Below are 20429 nucleotides of genomic sequence, written 5' to 3' on the forward strand. Positions count from 1 at the left end.
TTTTATAACTCATTTCAGTTATGTTCATGAGATGCAGATGCAGGTAAACAGTATTGATACAGCGGGGTGTCAAGACAGAAGAAGGAAATGTGCCAAGCTTGGAGGAAGGGTGAAGGATTATTTTGGTTATGGATGGATAAGAAAGTATTTCGTTTTGTGATGGTTGAAGTTGGCTATTATATTTTGTTGTAAAGCATTTGGTTTATTTTGGGAGTTTAACTTGTCTCAACTATTTTGGTAATCAAAGGTTCTACTTTTGAATGCGTATATTGTTATGTTTAGTTGTGATAATTCTTTTGTGTTTTGGTTTTATTTCTTGAGGCAGGTTATGAGTTCTTTTTATGGGGAAACTTTGCCAAAATTTTTAAAGATTATAATCCTCCAAGTTCATTTATTTTAAAGCTTCCGAATTTTGAGTTTATTTTCTTTTAAAACGGGTCAGAGGTGTCACATTTAGTGGTATCAGAGCAATGATTTTTTCGGAGCAATGGATTGGCACATGACTTCTTCTGTTTGCGACACTTCGGTATGTATACTTCTGCATCTAATTGACGTAATGATATGATGATATGTATCTTTTATGGTATATATATGATTTCAAATGATTTTAAACTGAGATGCAATGTAGGAGATGCCACCTAAGAGGAAAGTTGTAGAGGAAGAAGATAGTTCCTCATCTCGAGTTGTTGGTGAGTTTAGTAAGTTGCTCAAGGAGCAAGACAAAGTTCATGGAGAACAGATCAAACAGTTATTGAGATTGCAGAACCCAGCTCAAGGGGGAGGTAGAGGCCTTGTGAGGCAGGAGCCCAGTTCAGAGGGAGCTTATGACAGATTTAAAAGAATGAATCCACCTGAGTTCATGGGAGGTGCGGATCCTCTTGCAGCTATGGAATGGGTTAAAGCTATTGAAGCAATATTTGACTATCTACACTTTGAAGATAATTGTGACACCCCGATCCTCTTTTAAAATAAATACGCAGCGGAAATAAAATTTTCTCTTTTCAAAATATACGGAAGGAGTTTCAAAATACATTTCTTTAAATATCTTTACAAAATAAATACATGATCATTTAAATGACATAACAAAACAAAACATCATTCCTATGATCATGCCAAAATCCTCCTTCCAACGGTGTATGCATATGACCCCCGATCTACAGTCAACGTCCCGAGGCACCACTCTGATCTGCATCACATGAAATAACTGAAATGAGAATAAATCTCAGCAAGTGGAACTCTGATATAACAATGAACAATAACTCTGTAAAACATATCTTTGAAATCATAAATACCATCAACTCTGAACTGTAAACTCTGAATATCAATAACATAGCAATAGCATAAAAATATGATGGTATTTCTCTTTTGCTCTGGGGATTGATATCAATAGTATCTCTGCTCTGGGGTGCTCGTATCCCAAATCGATATAAACCGATAACTCTGAGGGATATAAGCCTATAGGCGATGATCATCTAATATTGCATGCAATCTCTGACTATGTATTTATCAATCCGAAAACATTTAAACTCTTCTCTGGTTTTAACAATCACTTTGAACTCTACATATCTCTTTTATTCCCTTTCAACAAAAATGAGACATACAATGCCTCTAATATATATAGCAATACATACTATGGATCAAATGGAAGGGAATATCACAATAAACTCTTTGAAACACATACATATATAATCATGTGAGCAAAAAGGAATGAATTTCCACTTACAAACCACAAAAAACTCCTCAACTTAGCTCTTGATCACCACCTACAACAAATAATCCACAAATAACACCAATATCAACTAAATATCCAAGATTACAAGCTAAATAATCCATAAATCCACATAAACAACCATCCTAAACAACTCTTAATTTAAAACCTTAACAGAATCGCACCAAAAGCTTACCCAAGCTTCCTAGCACCAAGGAGAACGTCGAACTCAAGTCGAAATTCCAAACAAACGCCTGAATCGAAGATAGGAAAGGAAAGAAATGACTAAAAACCCTTGAAATGGAGAGAAAATGTCGAGAATGGAGGAGAAAAGAAAGGGAAAGTATGGCCAACCACTCCAAAAAGTAGCTTAAAAACTCGCCCATACCTTCACCGCGGGTGCGCTCCTCTAAGCATCGCGGGTGCGCAATGGTTACGGAATCCACAAAAATTCTGGAACTCGAACAGCGCGGGTGCGGCGACGCAAGCAGCGCGGGTGCGGTCTCTACCGCGGGTGCGGTCTCTACATCACCGCGGGTGCGGTGTGCTCACGGCATTCCAAATCCAAAACAGCACAGTACACCGCGGGGGCACTCCAGTTAAGAGCGCGGGTGCACTCAAGTCACGGCCAAGCACTAATCCCATGCAACTAAAATCGATCCGACACTCTGAAACGAACAACCAACATCAACTAACACCTCAAGACAATAAAACTAACAATACTATAGCCCAAAAATACAACTCTGAACATCTAATCAAATATCCCAAATAACAAACGAAACTTAAATCGTACCGTACACCGGGCTCGGCTATTACAATCTCCCCCCCTTAAGGGAATTTCGTCCGCGAAATTGACGTCACGGCACGAACAACTCAGGATACTTCTCTCTTATCTCCTCCTCTGGTTCCCACGTAGCCTCCTCTATCAAATGGTTCCTCCAAAGAACTTTGACAATGCCGATCTCTTTGTTCCTCAACACTCTAACTGTGCGATCCAGAATCTGAATCGGAATCTCTTGATATGTCAAATTTGGCGTCACGTCCAATGGCTCATGGCGAAGAACATGGGAAGGATCTGCAACATACTTCCTGAGCATCGATACGTGAAACACATTATGAACTCTGTCAAGATCTGGAGGTAGGGCTAATCTGTAGGCTCTGTCACCAACTCTGTCCAAAATCTCAAATGGACCAATAAATCTAGGACTCAACTTGCCCTTCTTGCCAAATCTCATCACACCCTTGAGAGGTGCTATCTTCAGAAACACGTGATCGCCAACCTCGAACTGCAAAGGTCTACGACGAACATCTGCATAGCTCTTCTGTCTGGACTGGGCAGTCTTCATCCTTTCTCTGATAACAGCAACAACATCGGCAGTCTGCTGGACCAACTCTGGTCCCAACATCTTCCTCTCACCAACCTCGTCCCAATACAATGGAGATCTGCACTTCCTGCCATAAAGTGCCTCATACGGTGCCATGCCAATCGTCGCCTGGTAGCTATTATTATAAGTGAACTCAACCAAAGGCAACAAAGAATCCCAGCTACCTGGAAAGTCTATAGTACAAGCTCTGAGCATATCCTCAAGAATCTGAATGACTCTCTCTGACTGACCATCGCTCTGAGGATGATAGGCTGTACTGAACGCTAACCGCGAACCCATAGCTCTGTGCAAACTCTTCCAAAACTCTGAAGTAAATCTAGGGTCACGATCAGACACGATCGACACAGGGACACCATGAAGTCTTACAATCTCTGCTATGTAGTCCTCGGCATACTGATTCATCGAATACGTCGTCTTGACTGGAAGAAAGTGCGCTGACTTAGTCAATCTATCAACGATAACCCAAATAGAATTGAAACCTCTCCGCACTCTGGGAAGACCAGTCACGAAATCCATCGTAATATGCTCCCACTTCCACTGAGGAATCGACAACGACAACAATGTCCCAGCAGGTCTCTGGTGCTCAATCTTCACCTGCTGACAAGTAAGGCACTGAGAAATGAACACGGCAACATCCTTCTTCATACCTGGCCACCAGTAGAGTCGACGAAGATCCTGATACATCTTCGTACTGCCTGGATAAATCGAATACGGCGCGGTATGAGCCTCTGACAGAATATCTCTACGAATATCATCGCCAACAGGAACACAAATACGACCTCTGAAAGTCACCAAACCATCACCATTCAAGGCAAACTCTGAATTACCTCTAATCTCTGCTCTATCTCTCAACTCTGTCAACTGAACATCAGTCGACTGCTCTCTACGAATCCTGTCCGTCAATGAAGATCGAATAACCAACGCTGAAAGACGAGCAATGGTGCCTGGAATCACCAGATCAATCTCCTCTCTCTGCAAATCCATCAGCAACGGTCTCTGAATCAAAGAACTCAATGAAGCACTTGACTTACGACTCAAAGCATCAGCCACAACATTCGCCTTCCCTGGGTGATAACTAATAGTCACATCGTAATCTTTGACCAGCTCTAACCACCTCCTCTGCCGCATATTGAGCTCTTTCTGCGAAAACAGATACTTCAAACTCTTGTGGTCTGTGAAGATCTCACACTTTTCGCCATACAAGTAGTGTCTCCAAATATTCAGGGCGAAAACCACAGCTGCCAACTCTAAATCATGCGTCGGATAATTCTTCTCATAATCCTTCAACTGGCGAGAAGCATAGGCAATGACCTTACCTCTCTGCATCAACACTGCACCGAGGCCCTTCTTCGACGCATCAGTATAGACAACAAAATCCTCTGAACCAAAAGGCAAATAAAGAACAGGAGCCGTCGTCAATCTATCCTTCAACTCCTGAAATGCACTCTGGCAATCTACAGACCACTCGAACTTCACAGTCTTCCTTGTCAAATTGGACAATGGCAGGGCAATCTTGGAAAAGTCTGAAATGAAACGACGATAATAACCCGCCAAACCAAGGAAACTGCGTACCTCAGAAACAGTCGTAGGAATAGGCCACTTCTGAATCGCCTCTATCTTCATCGGATCAACAACAATGCCATCCCTCGAAACGACATGGCCTAGAAAAGAAATCTGATCCAACCAAAACTCACACTTCTTCAATTTGGCAAACAACCTCCGCTCTCTCAACAACTGGAGCACAACTCTGAGATGCTCTGAATGAAGCTCTCTGGTCTTGGAATAGATCAAGATATCATCGATAAAAACAATGACAAAGCTATCCAAATACGGCTTGAACACACGGTTCATCAGGTCCATGAAGACAGAAGGGGCATTGGTCAAACCAAAAGACATCACGAGAAACTCATAGTGACCATACCTGGTACGGAAAGCCGTCTTAGGGATATCGGACTCCCTAACCTTCAACTGATAGTAGCCAGACCGAAGATCAATCTTCGAGAAAACAGTGGCACCCTGGAGTTGGTCAAACAAATCATCAATCCGTGGCAACGGATACTTGTTCTTGATCGTCACTTTGTTAAGCTCCCTATAGTCGATACACAGACGCAAAGAACCATCCTTCTTCTTAACAAATAGAACCGGAGCTCCCCAAGGCGAAGAACTCGGACGAATAAAACCCTTATCTAGAAGATCTTGCAACTGCGTCTTCAACTCTTTCATCTCAGTAGGAGCCATCCTATACGGAGCCTTAGAAATAGGAACCGTACCTGGAGCAAGATCAATAACGAACTCTACATCTCTATCCGGCGGCAAACCCGGAACATCATCCTCAAACACATCAGCAAACTCCCTCACCACATCAATATCATCAATATTCAACTTAATCAGTCTATCAACATCCACAACAGATGCTAGAAAAACATCACAACCTCTACACAATAGCCTCTCAGCATCAAGACACGAAATAAAATGAAGGACCAGCGAAGTACCTGAGCTGGCGAGAACTCCTCCCTGGCTATCATCTGCAAAAGTCACCGTCTTAGCAACGCAATCAATAACAGCATGATAGGTCGACAGCCAATCCATGCCAAGAATAACATCAAAGGCAACCATCGGGATCACAATCAAATCAGCAAAGACCTCTCGATCAACAAAACGAACGGGGCACGCATACACTATGGAGGTCGGGCACAAAACATCTCCCGAAGGCAAAACAACACTAAGCTGAAGGGGAATAACAGAAGGAACTATACCCAAAGATCTCAAAAACAATTCAGACATAAAAGAATGAGTAGCACCAGTATCAATCAAAGTAGTAGCTACTCTGCCTGAAATTAAAATGGAACTAGAGATTATAGAAGAATTACGATTAATACCTTCCTTAGTCATCGAAAAGATACGACCCTGCACCTTCTCCTGGCTAGCTCCCTTAGGACAATCTCTGGAAATGTGGCCTGGCATGCCACAACGATAGCAAGAACGAGTGCCAAATCTACACTCTCCACGATGAGGTCTGCCACACTTGGGACACAAGGATCTCTCAGAATCAGACGGAGCAACTGGTGCTGACGGTGGCCTAGGACTCTGATCCACCTTGCCCTTCCCTTTGAATCGATCTCTGCCACGCTGACCTGAACTCTGGCCTCTCTGAACACTAGCCTGGTGCCTCGCCTGTCTCTCCCTGGCGATATCCTTCTCGTCCTGCTCTGCTAGCAACGCCTTGGACACAATCTCCTTGAAAGTAACAGCCTTGGACATATTGATATCACGCCTGATCTCCGCTCTAAGGCCTCGAATGAAGTGAGCGCCTTTATCTTTATCACTGGTAGCAATGTACGGAGCAAATAGACAACCCTCCTCGAACCTGAGAATATACTCATCCACGTTCATGCTCCCCTGACGAAGCTCCAAGAACTCTGTAACCTTCCTCGCTCGCAGTGCATCAGGAAAGTACTTGTCGTAGAAAAGATCAGTAAACTCAGACCACTTCAATGCAGAAACATCAATGCCAACCTTGGTCGCATTCCACCACAAACGTGCAGCTTTAACCAGCATAAAAACAGCACAACTGATACGATCTCTGTCCTCATAGTGGAGATGATCAAAAATCGCCTCCAAAGCCTTGACCCACTCTACTGCAGCTAAAGGATCGGAGCTGCCTGGAAACTCGGGTGGATCCATCCTCTTAAACGCAGAATAGATAGCATCAGAACCAACTGCAGCTGGAGCAACCTGCCCTCTACCTTGGCCTCTGCCCTGGCCTGCTCCTTGCAGTCTAAGCAACTGCTGGATCTGCTCACTGTGAACCTTAGCCTGCTCCTTCAGTAACTTGCCGAACTCGTCGACAACTCTCGAGGACGAACTATCCTCCCCCTCTGACGCCTTACGCTTAGGAGGCATCCTCTACTCTACAATGCTCACAAGACACCAATCAATACATAACAATAGATAGATGCAAAGAAAACATACCCGGACAGTTGAAAGTAGACGAAGTCATATGCATTGGTCCAAAGAACCTGGCTCTGATACCACTAAATGTGACACCCCGATCCTCTTTTAAAATAAATACGCAGCGGAAATAAAATTTTCTCTTTTCAAAATATACGGAAGGAGTTTCAAAATACATTTCTTTAAATATCTTTACAAAATAAATACATGATCATTTAAATGACATAACAAAACAAAACATCATTCCTATGATCATGCCAAAATCCTCCTTCCAACGGTGTATGCATATGACCCCCGATCTACAGTCAACGTCCCGAGGCACCACTCTGATCTGCATCACATGAAATAACTGAAATGAGAATAAATCTCAGCAAGTGGAACTCTGATATAACAATGAACAATAACTCTGTAAAACATATCTTTGAAATCATAAATACCATCAACTCTGAACTGTAAACTCTGAATATCAATAACATAGCAATAGCATAAAAATATGATGGTATTTCTCTTTTGCTCTGGGGATTGATATCAATAGTATCTCTGCTCTGGGGTGCTCGTATCCCAAATCGATATAAACCGATAACTCTGAGGGATATAAGCCTATAGGCGATGATCATCTAATATTGCATGCAATCTCTGACTATGTATTTATCAATCCGAAAACATTTAAACTCTTCTCTGGTTTTAACAATCACTTTGAACTCTATATATCTCTTTTATTCCCTTTCAACAAAAATGAGACATACAATGCCTCTAATATATATAGCAATACATACTATGGATCAAATGGAAGGGAATATCACAATAAACTCTTTGAAACACATACATATATAATCATGTGGGCAAAAAGGAATGAATTTCCACTTACAAACCACAACAAACTCCTCAACTTAGCTCTTGATCACCACCTACAACAAATAATCCACAAATAACACCAATATCAACTAAATATCCAAGATTACAAGCTAAATAATCCATAAATCCACATAAACAACCATCCTAAACAACTCTTAATTTACAACCTTAACAGAATCGCACCAAAAGCTTACCCAAGCTTCCTAGCACCAAGGAGAACGTCGAACTCAAGTCGAAATTCCAAACAAACGCCTGAATCGAAGATATGAAAGGAAAGAAATGACTAAAAACCCTTGAAATGGAGAGAAAAGTCGAGAATGGAGGAGAAAAGAAAGGGAAAGTATGGCCAACCACTCCAAAAAGTAGCTTAAAAACTCGCCCATACCTTCACCGCGGGTGCGCTCCTCTAAGCACCACGGGTGCGCAATGGTTACGGCATCCACAAAAATTCTGGAACTCGAACAGCGCGGGTGCGGCGACGCAAGCAGCGCGGGTGCGGTCTCTACCGCGGGTGCGGTCTCTACATCACCGCGGGTGCGGTGTGCTCACGGCATTCCAACTCCAAAACAGCACAGTACACCGCGGGGGCACTCCAGTTAAGAGCGCGGGTGCACTCAAGTCACGGCCAAGCACTAATCCCATGCAACTAAAATCGATCCGACACTCTGAAACGAACAACCAACATCAACTAACACCTCAAGACAATAAAACTAACAATACTATAGCCCAAAAATACAACTCTGAACATCTAATCAAATATCCCAAATAACAAACGAAACTTAAATCGTACCGTACACCGGGCTCGGCTATTACAATAATGATCGAGTTAGTTGTGGAGTGTTTCTTCTGACCAAGACTGTGCGCATTTGGTGGGAGGCCACGAAGGTAACTGTCAATGTTCAAACCCTTAAATGGAATGAGTTCAAGGAGCTATTTTATGACAAATATTTCTCCACGGATGTCAAGACTCGGAAAGTGAAGGAGTTCTTGGTACTAAACCAGGGCAACTTGAATGTGAATGATTATATTTTGAAGTTTGAAGAAGGTTGCTTGTTTGTTCCTTTCATTGCTTCGAATGACAAAGATCGAGGGGAACACTTCATGAGAGGCTTGAGAGCCGAGATCAGGAGGGATGTCAGAATGTCTAAGGCCGCAACGTACAAGGAGATCGTGGAGAAAGCTCTTTTAGCGGAACAGGATGAGAAAGAGATTGAGAAGGAAAGACAATTGAGAAGGCAAAACTTCAATCAAAAGAATCAAGCTTCGAATCAAAGTTTTAAAGGGGGATACAAAGGCAAAGGAAAAGAAGAACATCGAGGTAAAGCTCCTGCAGTTCAGTCTGAGACGAATAGGCCTTTATGTTCCAAATGCAACAAGACCCACAAGGGTGAATGTCTCGTAGGGAGCAACAAATGTTACAGATGTGGAGGTGCAGGTCACATTGCCATCAACTGCACCCAATCTTCAGGCCGAGGATGAGTCCAAGGGCGCATCTTCTCTTTGACTAAGGAGGGTGTTAATCCTGATACGTCGGTTATATCAGTTACTATTCAGATTTCAGGCAATGTAGCCCTTACTTTAATTGATACTGGAGCTACACATTCTTTTATGTCTGAAATTTTCATGAGATCGTTGGGTATTGCACCTATATTTGAACCTCTCCAGTTTACTATTATGCTTCCCTCGGGAGATGTGATTTGCCCAACAGGTGTGATTAGAGCTTGTCCTATTCATGTGAATGAGAGAATTTTGTTTTCTGATCTTATTGTGATTCCTATGATTGAGTTTGATATGATTTTGGGTATGGATTCGCTATCATCGTATCGTGCAGTGATAGATTGTGTTGAAAAGACGGTGCGATTTCCGATAGATGAAGGTGACAGTAATGTCTTCAAGGGTTCAGGTACTTCGCTTGGCACTTCTTTTATGTCTTGCTTGAAGGTGAATAAGATGTTGGTTAAGGGGTGTCAGGGATTTCCGGCGTCAGTAATGGATGTGAGTGAGAAATATAATGTGGATGTGAATGGTATTGAAATTGTTCGAGAGTATTCGGATGTCTTTGCCGATGATGTGCCGGGGTTGCCACCCGATAGAGAAGTCGAGTTTGTCATTGATGTTGTACCTGGTACTGCTCCTATTTCTAAAGCCCCTTATCGAATGGCACCTACTGAAATGAAAGAATTAAAGAACCAATTGCAAGAACTGTTAGATAAGGGCTTTATTCGACCGAGTTCTTCACCTTGGGGAGCACCCGTATTGTTTGTGAAAAATAAAGATGGGTCACTACGTTTGTGTATTGACTACCGAGAGATCAAAAAAGTTACAATTAAGAACAAATATCATTTGCCCCGAATTGATGATCTTTTTGACCAATTGCAAGGGGCAACAATATTTTCCAAGATTGATTTGCGATCGGGTTATCACCAATTGAAAGTGAAAGAAGACGACATACCTAAGACTGCTTTTCGAACTAGGTATGGTCATTATGAATTTTTGGTTATGTCTTTCGGGTTAACAAATGCACCGTCAGTTTTTATGGATCTTATGAATCGAGTCTTCAAGTCTTATTTGGACAGTTTCGTCATTGTATTTATTGATGATATTTTGGTTTATTCGAAGACTCGAGAACTTCATCGAGAACATTTGAGAACTGTGCTGCAGCAATTGAGGGATAATCAGTTATATGCTAAGTTAAAGAAGTGCTAGTTTTGGTTGGACCAAGTGACTTTTCTAGGCCATATTGTTTCTAAAGATGGAATTACCGTGGATCCAACAAAGATAGAATCAGTGAAGAAGTGGCCTATTCCTATGACAGTGGCTGAGGTACGAAGTTTTCTTGGTTTAGCAGGTTACTATCGTCGTTTGATCGCTGATTTCTCAAAGATAGCCCTGCGGTTGACCACATTGACAAGAAAGACAGTTAAATTTGAATGGACAAATGAGTGTCAACAAAGTTTTCAAGAGTTGAAGGATAAATTGACATCGGCTCAAGTGTTGTCACTTCCTGAAGTAGTTGAAGACTTTGTAGTGTTCACTGATGGTTCTAAGAAAGGACTTGGTGCTGTATTGATGCAGCGTGGTAAGGTAATTGCTTATGCTTCCCGTCAGCTGAAGGATTATGAAAAGAATTATCCGACTCACGATCTTGAGTTGGGAGCTGTGGTATTCGCTTTGAAGATATGGCGGCATTATTTGTATGGAGTAAAGTGTGAGATTTTCTCAGATCATAAAAGCCTTAAATATCTGTTTACTCAGAAGGAATTGAACATGCGTCAGAGGAGATGGTTGGAACTTGTTAAGGATTATGATTGCACTATCAGTTACCACCCTGGGAAAGCGAATGTAGTTGCAGATGCACTGAGTCGGAAATCAGGAGTTGTGTTGAGTTCTATGATTCAAAAACCTTTATTGTTGGACTTGCAAAGGAATGAGATCACCTTGGTCGAGAAAGGTACGATAGCTCGACTTTCAGCTTTGGTGATTCGCCCTACTTTGAATGACAGGATTAAAGTTGGACAACAGCATGATAAGAAATTGTTGGAAATGAGATCTAAGGCTGAGCAAAAAGGAAATTCTGAGTTTGGTTTAAATAGTGATGGGTTGATGACCTTCAGAGGTCGAATATGTGTTCCTATCGGTGATGATATTCGACGAGATATTTTGATTGAGGCGCATACCGCACCATATTCGATTCATCCAGGTAATACCAAGATGTACCAAGATCTTCGTCGACTTTTCTGATGGCCAGGTATGAAGAAGGATATTGCGTTGTATATTTATGAATGCCTAACATGTCAGCAGGTTAAGATTGAGCACCAAAGACCTGCAGGATTGTTGCAGTCATTGCCGATACCTCAGTGGAAATGGGAACATAACACAATGGTCTTTGTTGTCGGACTTCCAAGGACGCAGAAAGGTTATAATTCGATTTGGGTCATTGTTGATCGTTTGACCAAGTCATCGCATTTTCTTCCTGTCAAGACTACTTATTCGATGAATCAGTATGCCGATGCTTATGTTCAAGAGATTGTTAGACTTCATGGGATACCAGTGTCAATTGTTTCTGATCGTGATCCAAAATTTACATATGAATTCTGGAAGATTTTACATAGAGCTTTGGGTACAAAGTTGGCCTTCAGTACGGATTATCATCCTCAGAGCGACGGACAATCAGAACGAGTTATTCAGATTCTTGAGGACATGTTAAGAGCTTGCATTATTGATTTTCATGGAAGTTGGGATTTGAAGCTGCCTCTTGTGGAATTCACATATAATAACAGCTATCAGTCCTCGATTGGCATGGCACCTTATGAAGCTTTGTATGGGAGAAAGTGTCGTTCACCTTTGTTTTGGGATGAAGTAGGTGAAAGAAAGATGTTAGGACCAGAGTTGGTTCAAAAAATGGTTGATGTTGTAGCATTGATTCGATAAAGAATGAAAACTGCGCAATCTCGACAGAAAAGCTATGCAGATGTTCGAAGAAGACCTTTGGCATTCGAGGTAGGTGATCACGTGTTTGTTAAGATAGCTCCTCTCAAGGGAGTTATGAGATTTGAGAAGAAAGGGAAGTTGAGTCCTCGTTTTATTGGACCTTTCGAGATTCTTGATAGGATTGGTGAGCGAGCTTATCGATTGGCTTTGCCTCCGGATTTGGATAAAGTAAATAATGTATTTCATGTCTCAATGCTTCGTAAATATGTGTCGAATCCAATTCATGTACTTCGTCACGAACCACTAGACTTAATGCCAAATTTGAGTTATCATGAACGGCCGGTGCAAATATTGGATCGAAAGGTTAAAGTGCTTAGAAACAAAGAAATTGAGATAGTGAAGGTGTTATGGAGTAATCATATCATTGAAGAAGCAACATGGGAACCCGAGGAAGAAATGAAGCAACGTTATCCTGAATTGTTTACGTCTTGAGGTAAATTTCGGGGACGAAATTTTATAAGGGGAGGAGAATTGTAATAGCCGATCATTCATTTCTTTTATTATGAATTACAGTATTTTATGGTGATGGTTTATGGCTTTACATTATGATATGAATGGTAATGAATGTTATAGAATGGAATAGATATGAATGGGTAGAATAGAAGGTTGAATTTGAGTTAAATAGGTAATGGAAGTGCTTTAACGGTATGAAAATGTGGCAGTAGTTGTGATTTTTAGCATAATGTTTCGTATATTGATCCAATTGATGTGAGGCTACTTTAATTAGAAAGATAAGACATAAGGCTATAACTTTGACGTTTTGCGTTTTTGTTCAAATCATTGTGGAAGATAGGCCAAAAGCGCCCCGAAGTGTGTCGTGCGTTTCGTCGTTCCTCCAGTGTCACATGTTGGGAGATTTAGCATACCTTTTTACTCAGACCTCCAAATGCTCTGAAATTTGGAGAGATTCAAGAAAAGACATAGAGCTACAACTTTGTAGTTTACCATTTTTCCAAATTATGTCGGGACGAGGCGTTTCGGAGGCGATCTTTACGACAGCTATGCGCAGAGCGGCGCCCGAGCGGTAATAAATGACCGCCCGAGCGCCACAGATTCTGAATTTTTTGTCTTGGACAGTATGGTCCGCGCTAGGGAGGTAATATATGATCTCCCGAGCGCCCAGCAAGTTAGAAAAGCGTGTTTTGGTGTTTGGGAAGGCATAAAATCGAATGGGACACAATTTTTACTCATTTCCCTTCTCCTTCTCTTCTCTCCATCGACTTGGAAGATAGGGTTTCTCATTTTCTTCTTTGGATACCTTTGATTCAAGCTTGTAGTTGGATAATTGAAGTGAGAAGAAGTTTATTTTGGGTCCAAGGAGATAAAGTAAGCTTGTGGCTTTAGTTATTGTTGGATTTTAGTGTTGGGGAAATTATGGAACTTATACTTGTGTTGATTTTATGGGTTTATTGGTATAATTGGTTGATTATTGAGTTGTTAATGGTATTATTATTGATATTGTGTTGTAGGAATCCCTCAAGACTTAGCAAGCACTTGTGTATTGGGTTGTAAGTAGACTTTTCCTTTGAATGCATCTTATGAACTATGTATATGTTAAATGGTGTTTTAAATGATGTTAGATCCTTTAAATCATTGATTATATATATGGTATGTATTGATATGTTCAAAAGAAATGGAATTGAAGCCAAAGGGCAAAATAAAGGAGCTAAGGTTTTAGCACGCACACCACGTGTTTGATTAAATGTTTCAATGAATGTTTTTATGGCTTGATGGTTATATGGTATTGTGGTGTTACCTATGGTAATTCTAAACCCACTTGATTGATGACCTATCAATGCCTATGTGTACCATTGATTGATGACCTATCAATGCCATACAAATGAAAAGAAATTAATTGTGCTATAGATGCCATCTTATAATTGTTATGTATGTATTTTATTTATTGATGGCATATCATGGTAAAGAAATGATACGGATTCTTCCATTGCACTATGGTATATGTATTTGTTATTTAGAGGTCTACTTGCTGAGTTTTATAACTCATTTCAGTTATGTTCATGAGATGCAGATGCAGGTAAACGGGATTGATACAGCGTGGTGTCAAGACAGAAGAAGGAAATGTGCCAAGCTTGGAGGAAGGGTGAAGGATTATTTTGGTTATGGATGGATAAGAAAGTATTTCGTTTTGTGATGGTTGAAGTTGGCTATTATATTTTGTTGTAAAGCATTTGGTTTATTTTGGGAGTTTAACTTGTCTCAACTATTTTGGTAATCAAAGGTTCTACTTTTGAATGCGTATATCGTTATGTTTAGTTGTGATAATTCTTTTGTGTTTTGGTTTTATTTCTTGAGGCAGGTTATGAGTTCTTTTTATGGGGAAACTTTGCCAAAATTTTTAAAGATTATATATCCTCCAAGTTCATTTATTTTAAATCTTCCGCATTTTGAGTTTATTTTCTTATAAAACGGGTCAGAGGTGTCACATGGCGTCTCCAACTTTTGCCACAAAACTACTCGCGCATATGCGCGCATCTACCCGCGCATATGCGCCGAAGGTTCTGGGCATGCCGCGCATATGCGCGTCTTTACTCGCACATATGCGCCAAAGCTTCTGTACTTTTCGCGCATATGCGCTGCTACCTATCGCGCATGTGCGCCAAGCCTTTTTGAGATGTTCGGCCGAACATCTTTGCTTATAATGTAATGATGCTCGACTTCGTAATTCAAGTTTGTATAACCTCAATCATGTCAATTGATCAATAAATCATTCCAGATTAATCTTAAATTACGGTAATTATACCAAAATCATTTCAGATTACGGTAATTAAATTCTTGGGACTTACATTTCTCCCCCTCTAAGATATGATTTCGTCCCCGAAATCACAAGCAATCACAACTCATATATCATGGTATTCATATCAGATACCAAATCGGATACAAGAAGGAGATATACATAACTACAATAACTTCGTATCAACGAAATCACTCGTGATAAAATCAATCTCAGAACAATGGCTATACAACATCCGTATATGCCAATCACCAGTTCATAACAAATCAGTATTGGCATCTGCTACCAAATTTGTTAATCCTAGTCAAAGATATATTCAATCTTCGTGCGGGGACCCGGACGCTAATCAAGTTCTTAATCATTATTGGGACTAATTAATCAATTATAAACAGGGTCTAATATATTTTTTTTAAAATACAAAGCGGAAACGTAATGTAATTTACTCAAATTACATATTAAACATGAACATACAAATCTTGTGTTATCTGCAAGAATTCAACTAGGTTCAACTACATATCAGTGCTGAATCCTATATTGCTTCAAAGCCCGGATCTCCACGCTATCTATTTTCTCTCATCCTCTTCTTGACCCTGATCCAGCCCCACCTGTTGTCATGCACACATACAAAACAAGACAACAGCCGGATAACTCCGGTGAGATATAAATATCCCAGTATAAACAATGTAAACATGCAGTCATATAAAAACATATACGAAAACATATAAGGATTATTCATAACATGTCTCAAATCAGAAACATAAATCCATATCAAACATTCAATAATCATGAATGGTATAAACAATGTAAATCCACATGTCATATCAGACTCAACTCAACCGACACGTCGTCTCAGACTCGACTCAACTGACGCGTCGTCTCAGACTCGACTCAACTCTATCCTAGGGATCCCGATGTCTGGATATAGGTAATTATATCGAATCTCAGTCGATAGGAATGAATCAATCCCTAAACGGCATCGATATAATTCATATATCAGTGTCTGGGCGAATCAGCCGCAGAATTGACGACTCAGTCAATAACCTGACGAATCAGCCGGTAATTAGGCGAATCAGCCAATAATCAGACAACTCAGCCTGTAATTAAGCAAATCAGCTTAAGTTTAGACGAATCAGTCAATAACCAGACGAATCAGCTGGTGACTAGGCGAATCATCCTATGACTCAACGACTCAGTAATCAATAGATGCATTCAGTATCTAGGCAAATCAATCAATGACTAGCGAATCAGTAGTCATTACATGCAGTGGCTATAAATCAATAGACAACAATCATAAGTCTCATCAATTGCAAATGTCAATGCAATAAATGAAAGTATGTGATTTAGGGAGACTCGAGTCAAACCTCACTCGAGTTGTGCAATCCCAACTCAACATTAATTTATACCTTTCTTTCTGATACCCTGGCTCTGTCGAAGTCTCGAACTCCAAGCCTGTCAATACTCAATCTGACAAGAACAATATCGAGGAGTATAATATCAATACACCACTCGAATCAAATATGTTCTGCTCAATACTTAACTTACTTAAATATCGATGGCATAACGGTATAATATCAATATACCCAACCATACCATATCAATCAGATATTAATTCTAATATCTATTACTCAATAACAACTCAATTCTGATATCAACTCGACTCCAAAACTACTCCGAAAATCATAACAATTCCATAATCAGTCCGTTTCTTAATCTGACTTCGATTCTATGATGTCTACTATGTCAAGAACAACATATATGAGTTCCATTCAATTCTGACAATATCATAATTTCAAAGCATGTCAAAACGTAGTAAAACTTACTTCCAGTTGTAGCCTACGTTGCTAGGAACTCGATACTGAAGTCAGATTCAAATTCAGACGGACGGATTTCTCGCAAAAGGCGTAAGGATTTTCTCCTTTCTTTTTCAGACCTTTTTCCTAAATTCTGAATCAATTTCGAAGGAATCACAGCCTATATATATCAGAATTGCATGCAAGAAACGTGTCTCATTTTCCATGCTGCACGTCACACCGCAGGTGGGCTCCATCTTGCACCGCAGGTGCGCTAACGTTTCGTCAATCTTATCTATTTTGAAATTGCATGACCGCGGGTGCGGTACCTGTCGAGACCGCGGGTGCGGTAATGCTAACACCGCGGGTGCAGTCACCCTTCGGTAAAACTGACCATGTTTCTGTCCATGCACCGCGGGTGCGGTACATGCAAGGGCGCGGGTGCAGTGTTGCTTCGGCAACACACTCTGAAATTCAATTAAATGGCCGCAAATTATCTTAAATTGTGTCTCCGTTTACCCTTTCGTAATCACGTTAAATTATACGTCAATAATCCTTGATTAACAGTGATTAATTCTTGGGCATTACATTTCTCCCCCTATAAGATCTGATTTCGTCCTCGAACTCGCAAGTAATCAATTTAGATATATCAGAAGAGATGTATCCAGAGTTTAAATCAAAACTCATCTCCATGAATCTGTTCTTAAATTTCAATTCTCATATCAAGTTCTATTTCTGGAAATAGCTCTGATAAAGTCAATCTCAGAATACTGGTTATACAACATCTGTATATACCGAACCACAGCTCATAACAACTCAACATCATCAGCTGTTATCAATTCAATTTATCTCAATCAAAGATATATTCGATCTTCGATCTCAGTTACCAAGAGTCATCGTCCGACGTTGGCATATTCAGTCTGTTTATTATAAGCTGTTTTCCTTTTCTTCTGAATTAGCTTCATATTTTCAGTCATATCTCTGATCATGTCAGGTCCAATCTCAGGAATCTCAAAGATATCATCTCAATAAAGAGGGAACCTGTACTTCTTAACGTACAACGTGTCTAATAGTGTCATTCCCATACTCATTTAATATCTGTTGTGGTATAGAATTCACAACATGGCAATAAATCCTGCCAATTAGTGTTAAATCAAACACTACAACTCTAAGCCTATGTTCTGGAATCTGGATACTGCACTCTGACTGTCCGTCAGATAATGAATACTATTCAGTATTCAGATATAATCTAGTATCCAACTCTTACTGTACATTCGGTCAAATGTGCAAAATCAACCAAAATCATGGTTTAATATAATCAATTCTCAACACTACGTGTAATCTAATTACTTTTCTGACCGAATCTCCGTAATATATCATATTTGTACATTTTCATGTACGAGTTAGCACTCGCAGACTGCGTCAGTCTGTCATTCTTAACTTAATCAATACTCAATTCCAAGAGAAATGCAGTAATTTCATCCCGGTATCCCTGGAAATGTAATCTCATTTCCATTCAAGAATCGATAAATTATCTAACCAATTTATTGGTTTGTTTTCTTTCTATATTTATCTGTCTGTAGTTCAGACATTTCAGTCCAAACTCTGTCATATCTAATCTCATTTGTTTCTCTCAAAACATTTTCTGCTATCAGGATGCCTACTGAATCAAGTATTGCACCCTTCTGACAATTCTGTCATTTCAAGTTCGAAATATCAGACACAAACAAATCAGTTATTAACATACAATACAGTATTACTTACCTGATATTCTGATCGACACTCAGTTCTGACTATCGATATTGAGTTCTAAACATTCTGTTAACATTTCAAAATCCGCTCTGGTTCGGACGGTACAATATAATCTACATTGTCTATAATCTGTCTCAAGCACGTATTCAGAATAACATCAATATTCAATCAGATTCAAAACATCACTCATCGATAGTGATCTGTTAAACTCATAAACCTCAATTTCTGACACCGATGTCAACCTCGGCTGACTAATCACGGTTTAACTCTGTTAAAATCAACTGATGTATCATCTTCAGGTATAAAATCCCTGAACATAATCTGTCTCAATCAGGATTCACCATTTCAACAGTTTCTAATATCAGTTCACGGCTAAAATCAATCTCCCTGATTTCAGATCTAGAATCTTATCTGGGGAAAACATTCATATCTTTCTTGTCATTGGTAAATCAGCCAATGATAGAGTCAACTTCAGTAAATCAACTGAATACATAAGGAGTCACTCTGCTCCTTTCTGTAATAATCGAGTCATAACTAGTACGAATATCAAAAGAATTCTCAGTCTAGAATTTTTATCGTACAATAGTCATCTCTTGGTCATCTCAGGTCTGATTCTCACCATCTTCTGAAACTAATCTAGGGTAGCTATGTACTTGGTCAGCATATCAATATCAGTAATGCAGTTCCAAAATCATAGAACACCAGTACAACACAATCTACCACATGCTCTAACTCGATCTCATTCTCCTCCTACTGTAGTATACAAAATCTAATCGAAATTGCTGATACAAGATCTTTTCCCAAAAGAAAAAAAACAAATACTACAGTACATAGGGACTCAACAGATAATGCATGCATCAATGCAAATCTTTCAGAAATAATAGTATGTGAAGCACCGGCATCACTCAATACATATGCAGGATAATCAAACAAATCAGTTACCTGCAACATTATCATCTGGTGCTTCCTGAGCCTGCTCATCGGTCAAAGCAAATACTCTGGCCTGCTGTCTAGGAGGCTGGCAAACTGTCTGGCTTCCTCCTGGCCTCTGCTGTGACTGAGATGGTGCTGGCTGAAATGAAGGAACGGCAGCTGATCGTCTACCCCACTGTGCCGCTGATCCAGATGGTTCAGCTCCCTGGGATCTTTGGGAACCCCTCTGTGGACATACTCTGGCAAAATGTCCCTGTTGCTTGCAGAAGTGGCAGCTACCAAGTACTCCTTGGCATTGTTCAGTGGAATGTCTCCCTCCACAATTTCCGCAATAAACGTCAGTATAACTTTGCTGAGAACCACTAGAGCTAGAAGAACTGCCGCCAGACTTCTTAAATTGCTTTCCTCTAGCCTTTAGAAAATCTTTCTTTCCACTACTGCTACTACCACCCTCGAATCGGGGAAGTGGTTGCTGTGGTCTCGACACTGGAGGAACAAATTCAGCTCCTCTCTGCCTTATCAGGCCCGCTTCAGCGCCCTTTGCTCTATTCATGGCATCAGCAAAGTTATTCGGTCGCCCTGTGTTCACCAATGTAAAAATATCGGGATTCAAGCCATTGATGAACTGATCAGCAACGGCTTCGTCATTTTCAGACACATGTGGAGCAAACTTCAACAAGGTAGAGAACTTGGTCACATATTCTTCAATGTTCAGTTGACCCTGTCTCAAATTGGCAAACTCCGCCCCCTTGTCCTTTCTGTACGATATTGGGAAAAATCTCTGATAAAACTCAGTTTTAAATACATCCCAA

General features: G+C 40.4%; 1 protein-coding gene across 1 annotated transcript; it reads left to right on the forward strand.

Annotated features, from left to right (window-relative positions):
* The first annotated feature begins 631 nt into the window (after nt 1–631).
* Nucleotides 632–12822, forward strand: LOC140810308 (uncharacterized). Its single transcript, XM_073168181.1, has 7 exons — nt 632–895; nt 8755–9334; nt 9443–10024; nt 10634–10978; nt 11246–11599; nt 11648–12026; nt 12333–12822. Exons 1-7 carry the CDS (start codon nt 632–634, stop codon nt 12820–12822), a joined length of 2994 nt encoding a protein of 997 aa, XP_073024282.1.
* The last annotated feature ends 7607 nt before the right edge of the window (nt 12823–20429 follow it).

Source organism: Primulina eburnea, chromosome 13, assembly GCF_022965805.1.
Source record: "Primulina eburnea isolate SZY01 chromosome 13, ASM2296580v1, whole genome shotgun sequence".
NCBI lineage: Eukaryota > Viridiplantae > Streptophyta > Magnoliopsida > Lamiales > Gesneriaceae > Primulina > Primulina eburnea.

Coding starts and splice junctions, on each gene's coding strand:
- LOC140810308 (XM_073168181.1), top strand. CDS start 632: ATGCCACCTAAGAGGAAAGTTGTAGAGGAAGAAGATAGTTCCTCATCT. Junction 10,025..10,633: donor TGTCATTGATGTTGTACCTG/GTACTGCTCCTA, acceptor TGACTTTTCTAG/GCCATATTGTTTCTAAAGAT. Junction 11,600..11,647: donor ACCATATTCGATTCATCCAG/GTAATACCAAGA, acceptor TCTGATGGCCAG/GTATGAAGAAGGATATTGCG.